We start from the raw sequence: 10,074 nt of genomic DNA, 5'->3' as shown, positions 1-10,074 counted from the left end.
AGAGAGGACATATTTCCCTTTCTACAACGTGTAATACAATGTTTAGTCAAATATATGCCTCTGGCCTCTCTTAGATATGGACTTGTGTTTTCTTTTAAATAAATATTACAACAAAAGTAAATTGAGAGTGGAAACCAAGCCTTACAGTAGAATGGGATTTCATGTTTTGGTGTGACATTACGTGGTATTTTTTAGCCACAATGACATCCATTAGTTCCCACACTTCCCTGATTGTGAAGTGCCTGTTTCGACAGGCATATCCCTTTCAATTAATAATATGTCTGTTTATTTGTTCTAGGCTAAATGTAAAGTAGACGTTTTTAAAGGCTCTGGGAAGTCTACTACACTACTTGATTCACTCCTGCGCCGATTCTCTCTTGTTTAGTGGTTTCAAGTGCCACCTTGTGTTTTTACTGAACTGTAGATCAGTGTATCCAGGTGAAAAGCTTGATTAGTCAGGTCTGTACAGGTAGGTAACTACTACAGAACAGGAGGTGAGCTCACATTTCTTGGGAGTACAAGAAAATGTAAAAAAAATTGTTGGGAGTAAACAGAAACCTCGCGCTTCCTGGAATATTCTACTTGTATTGATTTAACGAATTATAATATTTTGTAATGCGGTGTTGTTGATTATTGACGATACGTGTTCTGGGGTTTTTTATAAGGAAATATAACATCAAACACAGCTGTTATCGGCGAACGTTCAAGGTAGGTGGTTTCATTTCAGTTTCACCTGTCAACAATCAATGTCATTCATACCTGGGGCCTGTTGCACAAAACTAGGATAAGGGATTAAGCCAGGATATCTTGGTGATCCTGGCTCAATTGATCCGTAATCCGGTTGCACTAAAGATGGATAGGGGGCAGGAGGATATGTTATGGTATAAATTACCATGGAGATTTATTCTGTGGAGCTAGCCTGCTCCAGACCAGGCTAAATTCCAGGATCTATTTAATCTCATCCCTAATGTCAGTCAGCAGTCACCACAAATGGAAACCAATAGTTATTTCACTGCTCACTATACATTGTTATCACATATAACTAGACCCACTGTTATTTAAACGTTTGTGATCATTAATTTAAATGATTTTGGATAAAAAATGATTTTTAGATGATGTTGCTATCATTAGATAATTTACAGTTTCCCATAGACTATAAGGCTATATATAAAATGCTAGAATATTAGGGCCACAGAGGGGAAAAAAACACAAGTCATAATATTGTAACCAGTTGTTTTAAAGGAGGACAGTTGTTAAAATGACAGATGTGGGGCATTTCGTGAAATTGTACTTCAGTATGGTTTCATAAACAAAGACATGCTGATGTGCCAGAATATTAAGTATCACATTGTCATAAGTATCAAAACTGTAAAAACAATATGTAGCTTTTCTGCAGAAAGAACCAGCCTCATAAATTTATGACTTTATCCTTTTTCTTCAGTGTGGCCCTAGTACTCTGTCATATAAACAAATACACATTCCATATGAATATAAAAACACAATGTGTAACATTATGTTCCTTTATTGAATAAGGACAAAACAAAGCAGGTAAACCATCAGCTCCTTTCAAAACTGAAGTCACAGTGACTCTACAAGATGGAAAGCACAGAATCTAAGCATATTATACAAAATGATACATATACAGACCTTTGAATGTGTATAACACACCCTGCATGTCTGCACACTAAAATAAATGCAGGACAAATCCATACACATCAACTGAACAGACAAATGAATGGATGCAGTAGCCTCCCTGCAGCCTTGTATTACACACAGTATACCGCACAAACATCATAAGAGGCCAAATTCGTCAAAAAACGAACCCAAAAAAACCCAAATTCCTCTGCCACCGCAGGACATATTTAACCAAAATTGAAAGCACACATACTAACTAAAATAATTCAACACATATTGGTCCCTCAGCAGCCGACCACTGTCGTCATCAGGGAAGATTGCCGGATTGTCCCAGTCCATGGCTGGTGGCACTCTGGGGGCCCTCTCCTTCCTCAGGCAGGCCACATTGTGGAGGACAGCACAAGCCACAGTAATATCACATGCCCTAACAGGGCTGACCCTTAATTTGTGAAGGCAGTGAAAGCGTGCCTTCAGGAGGCCAAAGGTCATTTCAACTCTGGCCCTGGTCCTGGCATGGGCATGGTTGTAGGCCTGCTGTGCTTCCTGGGGGTCTGTGAAAGGTGTCAGGAGAAAAGGCTGGCAGCCATACCCCCTGTCTCCCAGCAACACACCAGAGAATTCACCTGTCAACACAAAATCTCATCATTACTACCTCATAAACACAGTGATATTCTTGACACAGCCATGATGGTTATAAATAGGGGTTGTGTGGCTTACCTTGTGATAGGCACTGATAGATTTCAGAGGCCCGAAAGATTCTGGAGTCATGGACTGAGCCAGACCATTTTGCCACAACATTGCTGATCACACAGTCAGCATTGCAGACCATCTGAAATCATAAGATGAGGAATATTACACCAATCAATGCACATCACTGGCAATGCAGAGTGTTCGTCAATGGACAATATCAAAAAGTTATGTTCACCTGAACATTAATGCTGTGAAAGGATTTCCTATTCACAAAATCGGCCTCATGGGCACCTGAGGGGGCTTTTATCCTTATGTGTGTGCAGTCCACTGCACCAATGACATTGGGGAAACCTGTCACACAAAGTAATGAGTATCCTACTATGTGTTAACAGTTGTCCTGTAATTTGTAGATCCTCTTACCTGCAATCCTATAGAACTCCTCTTTGATGTCACAGAGTCTTCTGTGGCCAGGGAAGGAGATGAAGACATCTGCTAATGCTTTGATAGCCAGACACACACTCCTTATTGTGCGGCAAATTGTGGCCTTGTTCAGCTGTTCTGCATCCCCCACTGAGTACAGGAAGGCTCCACTAGCAAAAAAGCGCAAGGCCACACAAACCATTTGCTCCACACTCAGTGCATGGCTCCGTGCAGTGCGGTGCTTAATCCTGGGACCCAGTAGTCTGCATAGATACCTGATGCCATCTGCAGAAAACCTGTATCTTTCATATAGATGGTCATCAGGGAAGGCCAGTGGGTCCAACCGGTCCCTGAAGACCCTTTCTCACCTGAAGGCTCTCCTCAGCACAAGTGCTTCTTCATCCACCACATCTCGCACGAATGGGCATGCCATTGTCAGAGCAGAAAGGAACACACAATTTTGGGCCTTCATATAGGCTAGTGGCCACACCTGGTGCTGGGGGGGGTGGGCAAAAGAGGGCGATGCCTTATAACGATGACTTGGTTGTACTGATTGCTGGGAAAATAAAAAAAACCTTAGAAAGATGCCACCGTCCTGTGTGCTCACAATAAGAGCTCATATGTCATGGCTCACTTGACTTTACGAGAATATACCTAATTTTTATTTTGAGCTGTGTCATCTTCTTGGAGCTGGGGGAGGAAAGAAAAATAATGATTAATACATTTGTGTTACAGTTAGCATACAGTGTACATTGAAGGCATATCTCACCTCCCTCTCAAGTTTTTTTATTTCAAGGTCCAGTTTCCTAATTGTCCTCTTTTTTATTTCGAACTCCAGTGCAAGATTTTCCATCTTTTTCTTCTTGTACTGAATGTCTATGTCTGCCAGTTCTATTTGGCACCGGAGGTGGTTGCCATACAACTTTCTGATAGCTTGTGAGCTCTGTGAACACAATACAATTAGCGCAGCTGGAATTTGGCAGGATGTGGTGTCCTTTTATTAATACGCACTATGTTGCCAGGCTGGTTTTCCCACTGTATAGCATCTGGGTCCTGTAAAAGAAATTAGATTTTTTGATTTTGATGAGGACTCCTCACCATTGTAGAGTAAATAGTACTTTCACAGTCTTAACATGATACCTCATGCCTTCTGGAATCCAGAGAGATGGTCTCCTCCTCATCATCGTCTCCATCATGTGCTGTTGCTGCTGCACTGGGGCCTTCACCCTATCACATTTAATCGGATTCATATTGAAGCTAGTAGACAAGACATGCCAGGCCTACAGTATGCCTTTGATGGAGTACTCACTGGATCAGCATCGTCTGGTGCTTGTGCTGGTGGCTCTAACAGGAACACAGTGCTGCCAGACACTGCAAGGCAATAGGTAAACCAAAGTCAGACAGTCCAAATTGATTCAATATGAATGTGGTTGTATCCCATGTAGAGATGGAAGGACATACCTTGAATGAAGCGGGTGGCATCTTGGGAGGAACCTATGCTCGTCTCTTTCCCCCCAGGGATCCCCTCTAAGACGGGCCTGCCTTTATTTAGCTCCAAGGCCATGTCCTCTGCTGGGGTAAGGTCAGCCTTTGGTGACCCACCACCCGTGCCTTGTCTGTGGGTATTCTTTTTCACTGCTAAAACAGTACAGACAATGTGTGAGCAGGCACCTTCTGGGTACAATATATGCTTGTGCTTTGTTAAATATTAGTCAGGGACCATACCATTCTGCAGAATGTTCTTGTATTTGATTTTGACCTGCTGCCATGTCCGTTTTGGCCCGTTCATGTTTAATCTACACACACACACACACACACACACACACACTTAATGGAGTCACACTGCAAAAAATTACTTGGTATTTTTGTCTTGTTTTCAGTAAAAATATCAAAAATTTTATCATAGCTTTATACAGTGTGATGGAGTTACTTTACACAATTTCACTCATATCTGCAGTGCATTTCAATAAAAAAAATTAACCGTTTCATAATTACAGTACAACTGCATTTTTGGAGATGTGAATTAAATATTTGAATTGTAATTGTGATGTTTCAGCGGAGCGGTGAGTGTGTAATTGTGCACTACTTACGCATTCAGGCGGTCTGCAATACTTTGCCACGCTTTTTCTCTTTGCTTTATCACTGTGGCGGTGTTGCCTTTCTTCTTAATTATATCTTTTACCTCCTCGTATGCCTCCATGAGGATTTGTGCTTCCGACGGGGAAAAGTACGCGGCTCTAGTTGCCATGGTAAATCAGTTAATCTGTGATCTGTGGCGGGGTCTATTTGAGTGAGCCGTGAGCGCGCACCTATCCAGGATTGGTTTCACCTGGCTTAATGAATCCGTGTCTGCTCATCCTGGCTTGGTCTTTGTGCAACCAATTAAGCCTGGACGCACATGTTTTGGCTTCATTGAGCTCAGCTGAGTCATTTATCCCGGATGTCTTAATTCTACTTTTGTGCAACAGGCCCCTGCTCAGTAACTTAATTTCGTGCAGTCGCCTGTTTTCTTCCACTCTTCTTGGATGTTACACGTTTTAAAGTTAAAAGTGCACTATGTAGAAATTGCTCTGACATTTCCTGGTTGCTAAAATTCTAATAGTGCGCAAAGTATAGTGTGGAGAATCATTGTATCATCTAAACCGCTGTGAAATATCATTTACATAACCAAAAATATTGTATTTTCAGCTGTTTGAAGCTGGTGTACGAAACCTAAAGTAAAAGAGTTTAAAAAACGACATTTTTAAGAACAGGAAGCATATAAATAAAGCACATAGAACAGATCTATCGCTTATTAGACTTGCTTTCAATGAGAATTACAGATCTACAATTCATACTTGTATACGAATTTGGTCGGGTCGACCAAAAAGTGACATTTCAGTGTGAACAATTTAAGGTGTCAAATTAAGGAAATAATTGCTAAGCAATCAACAGATAAACTGTATAGGCTTCTGAACAGCTTTCTGGTGAAAACTGGGTGTGTCTTGTTGTCACTAACTTGTGAAATGCACGTTGTAACTTCTTATCTAATCTCTATGACCTATGCTCAAATCATTATCCGCAGGTGAATGGCGATGCTTTTGCATTTATTCATACTGTATCAACTGCTTCCCTGTGGAAACTTTGCTTGTGTGAGAAAGTTATTACACACCACAGGGACAGAGAACCAGTCCAAAGAAGGTGAGACATGAGTTTCCAAACATCTTCAAATATAATTTTGTTATATTCCTAAATTATGGTATTAAAGTATTGTGTTTAAAAGTTTGCATCATTTTGTTCCACTCGTGTGATTGAGTCCCCTAGTTTTCGTGCAAGAGGAGCAGGCAAATGCATTCTTAGGACGCCATCTATTGGCCAACCGATTTGACTTTGAGCTCTTCACTCCTGGGAATTTGGAGCGGGAGTGCTTTGAAGAAGTCTGCAGCTACGAGGAAGCACGAGAGGTCTTTGAAAATGTCCCTCAGACTGTAAGTGATGCTGAGATGGTGTTCAGGCAGTGGTTCAGGCAGTGGTAGTGGTAGGCCCAGTCTCATGACCACAACCTGATGTTGTCTTTATGTAACTTCGCAGGATGACTTCTGGAAAAAGTACACAGAGGGTAAGAGAAGTATGACTAAGTACATCTACATATATGTCGCAGGTCAACTATTTTCCATTGTACTACTACTAATCGCACAGACTTTTCTAACTACACTGATGGGTACAGGGTGGCGGAAGACACCCTCAATCAGGAGGACGAAATGCAAAACCTAATGCAGCCTATAGCCCAGCGGTTCAACTCAGGCCCTTAAGTTCTGCAGTCCAGTTTATTTTCTCCTTGACAGGTTTATTAGTCCATAAATGTTACAGGATGGCTGGAGAGAAACCTGGTTACAGTCTAGTTTTAAAAAAAGTACCATACACTGTGACTCTTTAGGAGAGTTAGCAGCATGTTTAGGAATCTTGCAGTGTGTCATACATGCAAAAATACTTCAGTTGGTTGTTTTTGTGTGATCCCACAGATGAGGACACGCGGCCATCGCGGCTGGATGTGACTGCCCTGCTTGTGGGTCTGATCGCGGCAGGGGTGGCCATCGTCATCTTCGGCCTGTTGGTCTGGTACTTCTGCAAGGGGAGTTGTAAGGATAACCTCTCACGTGCAGGGTGAGTTAGATGAGGGGTATTATGTTGACTGAATGACAGTGGTCGCTGGATCAATAGTTTGAATAAGATCAAATGTTATTTGTCACATGCGCCGAATACAACAGGTGTAGACTTTACTTATGCTTACTTACAAGCCCTTAACCAACCATGCAGTTTTAAGAAAAATAAGGGTTGAGGAAAATATTTGCTAAATAAACTAAAGTAAAAAAATACAAAAAATAACGAGGCTATATATAGGCGGGTCGATGTGCAGTGTTACAGGTTAGTCGAGGTAATTGAGGTAATATGTAGATAGGGGTAAAGTGTGTGTGTGTGTGTGTGTATACGCACACATTCTTCAAAGGGATACTGCATCATTCCTGACTGTCTCTTCCAGCTCTGTTAGGGTGCGTCCAAGGCGCAGTAATGCCTCGCTGATCATGCGGAGACTGGATGAGGTCTCTCTGCAGCCTGTGCTCCTGCCCCCGCCGGAGGAGATTGACCCCCCAGGCCTGCCCTCCTATGAGGACGCCATCGGCAAATCTGGAACGCACGACGCCCCACCTCCTCCTTACCCTGGGTATAGACACGCATGCTCATGTACACACACACACACATGATTGTGCCGGTTGCTGCAGAGGAGGTCAAAGGGGAGTTTAAAAAATTAATTATTATTTTACCTTTATTTAACCAGGTAGGCTAGTTGAGAACAAGTTCTCATTTACAACTGCGACCTGGCCAAGATAAAGCAAAGCAGTGTGACACAAACAACAACACAGAGTTACACATGGAATAAACAAACGCACAGTCAATAACACAATAGAAAAAATCTATATACAGTGTGTGCAAATGAGGTAAGATTAGGGAGGTAAGGCAATAAACAGGCCGTAGTGGCGAAGTAATTACATTTTAGCAATTAAACACTGGAGTGATAGATGTGCAGAAGATGAATGTGCAAGTTGAGATACTGGGGTGCAAAGATACAAAATAAATAAGAATATGGGGATGAGGTAGTTGGATGGGCCATTTACAGATGGGCTATGTACAGGTGCAGTGATTTGTGAGCTGCTCTGACAGCTGATGCTTAAGAGTGAGTGTTGCCGACCTAAAATGGCTACCTAGTTAGCTGTGCGGGCTACTAGTGTTCAATCCGTGACATCACTCGCTCTGCGACCTTGAGCTGGTTGTTTCCTTTGCTCTGCAAGGGCCACTGCTTTTGTTGAGTGACAGGTAATGATGCTTTGTGGGTAACAGTTGTCGATGTGTTCAGTGTCCTCCCTGGTTCGAGCCCAGGTTGTGGGAAGGAGATTGACACAACCAACACTGTTACACATAAACCCAAAACTTGCTCTACCTATCTGAATTGAATTATAACTACAAAAAATGTTCATACATTAAAATATTTTTCAAAACATTTTTTTGTACAATTTTATTTTGGTTTATAGACAGTAGGGATCTGCCTTGCCTTGTTAGGTGAACAACATGTTTACTTTGTTTCTTTCCCACAGGTCTCAACCTGGAAGTATTCGACGATAGCACCTTTGACCTCGCTGGATGAATATCTCCATGTTGAGCATCATCAAATGCTACTAAAGAGGTTTAGATCTATTTACCTGACATGGTTGTTCTCTACCGTGCATGTTCAACATGTGATTTTATTGGATTGTATGTAATACCTTGTGATAATTGTAGATCTGTGTGACTGATTACCTCTTTACCTCTTCCGTTACCTGCAATTTGAGATGTTTAGCATATTTATCTATTTGTACAAATGTTTAGACATTTTTCTGCATGTGCCAAAGTTGATTTATTCCTCATCACTTTATTCCTCACTTTTGAGTTGGACCTGCTTTAACCCATAACAACTAGTGAGGTAATACTTGACATGATAAATCTTAGTTTAACTGTAACCTGTCAACTGCTCTGCTTTTATGAATGGAAAAGGAAGCATGAGAAACCGTATTGAGTATATACCAGTGTCGGCTGCTGAGGGGAGGACGGATCATAATAATAGCTGGAACGGCGTGAATGGAATGGCATCAAGCACATGGAAACCATGTTTAATATCATTCCACTGATTCCGCTCCAGCCATTACCACGAGCCCATCCGCCCCAGTTAGGGTGCCACCAACCTGTGGTATACACACAAGTCTGCCTACTACTGTAGCCTGTTGGTTAATGACACAATATGAGCATAGTGTTAGGACAGACTGAGATAATTGACACTTCCACATTCTCTGAATCACATTAGATGTACAGTGGCTTCTAAAAGTATTGGGACAGTGACAATTTTTTTGTGACAAAGTTAGATGCACAAATATCATCCCAGTCGGCACTTTAACCTCCTCGTCGTATAATTTCAAAACCAAAGTACATAGACAAAATGTGTCACTGTTCCAATACTTTTGGCGCTCACTGTATGTGTAGTAACTGCTCAAGTAGACTGTGTGAGTTTGATGACATCACACTCAGTGCTTGACTTGGACTGAAATACTATACGTGCCTGTACTCATTTACCTGTACTGTTGTTTATATTATATTTTATATATATATGTATGCCTGTGCAGGAGCTCTGCAATACTTTTGAGCTAATATTCTATAGGCGGTGCAGAAACTGAAGCAGTAGAACATTGTTGGTGCCAGTACTCAGTTCCGGTGAGATCCTGCCCACGTCAAGCACAGATCACATGCTATGCTATTATGAGTGTCCCAGGAAGTCTTTGCTCTTTTCTGAAGCTATTCATTAATGAAGAAGAAACCTATCCGTGATATTTAATGAAGTGCCTGTTAAATTGTCATAACAGGGTGCACTTTCTTTTAGGGTTTTACAACCACAGGTTGGGATAATTCTGTTTTTATTTCTGGACACTGTTGAGTAGTGGGCTGTTTCTTTACCCATTCATTTGTAAAATAGGATATTGAATTAATACTGCTCACATCTGAGCATGACTTCTGTAAGGATTAGGAGGTATAGTGACACATAGATCTATGAATGATGTCAATGGTGAGGTTGACATCATGGGACAATGTACTGTATGTGTGCTGATGATGCTTGGTTTGACTGATTGTGTACTTTTAAGTCTATGAAACATGTTAACTGTCAGAGGATCATTTCATAAATTGACATTTTAATGATTGTCTTGTCTCTCTGAAGAATGTTTGAATGGTGAAGTGTTAATGTTTGCAGCAACACCAAAGGCGATCATT

At 41.5% G+C, this 10,074-nt stretch overlaps 1 protein-coding gene across 2 annotated transcripts; it reads left to right on the top strand.

Annotated features, from left to right (window-relative positions):
* On the top strand, window positions 1-10,003 carry LOC149971471 (transmembrane gamma-carboxyglutamic acid protein 4-like). Of its 2 annotated transcripts, XM_090222917.1 has the most exons (8): window positions 1-494; window positions 666-708; window positions 5,810-5,925; window positions 6,049-6,212; window positions 6,316-6,343; window positions 6,747-6,888; window positions 7,265-7,447; window positions 8,376-10,003. In XM_090222917.1, the coding sequence occupies exons 3-8, from the start codon at window positions 5,814-5,816 to the stop codon at window positions 8,401-8,403; spliced, it is 657 nt and encodes a 218-aa protein (XP_090079043.1). In that variant the 5' UTR covers window positions 1-494; window positions 666-708; window positions 5,810-5,813; the 3' UTR covers window positions 8,404-10,003. The 2 variants fall into 2 exon arrangements, with proteins under 2 accessions (XP_090079043.1, XP_090079042.1); XM_090222916.1 differs by having other exon boundaries at window positions 458-708.
* Window positions 10,004-10,074: the final 71 nt, after the last annotated feature.

This window comes from Oncorhynchus mykiss, chromosome 26 (assembly GCF_057628025.1).
Source record: "Oncorhynchus mykiss isolate SJ-2025 chromosome 26, ASM5762802v1, whole genome shotgun sequence".
NCBI lineage: Eukaryota > Metazoa > Chordata > Actinopteri > Salmoniformes > Salmonidae > Oncorhynchus > Oncorhynchus mykiss.
Note: the sequence above shows the minus strand (reverse complement) of the source record. Positions and strands in the feature narration are given on the sequence as shown.

Bases quoted from the DNA above. Each gene is read 5' to 3' on its own strand.
- LOC149971471 (XM_090222917.1), top strand. From the start codon at position 5,814: ATGGCGATGCTTTTGCATTTATTCATACTGTATCAACTGCTTCCCTGT. The intron at 5,926-6,048 runs GTGAGACATGAG...TGAGTCCCCTAG, and splicing joins AGAGAACCAGTCCAAAGAAG to TTTTCGTGCAAGAGGAGCAG. The intron at 7,448-8,375 runs GTATAGACACGC...TCTTTCCCACAG, and splicing joins CCACCTCCTCCTTACCCTGG to GTCTCAACCTGGAAGTATTC.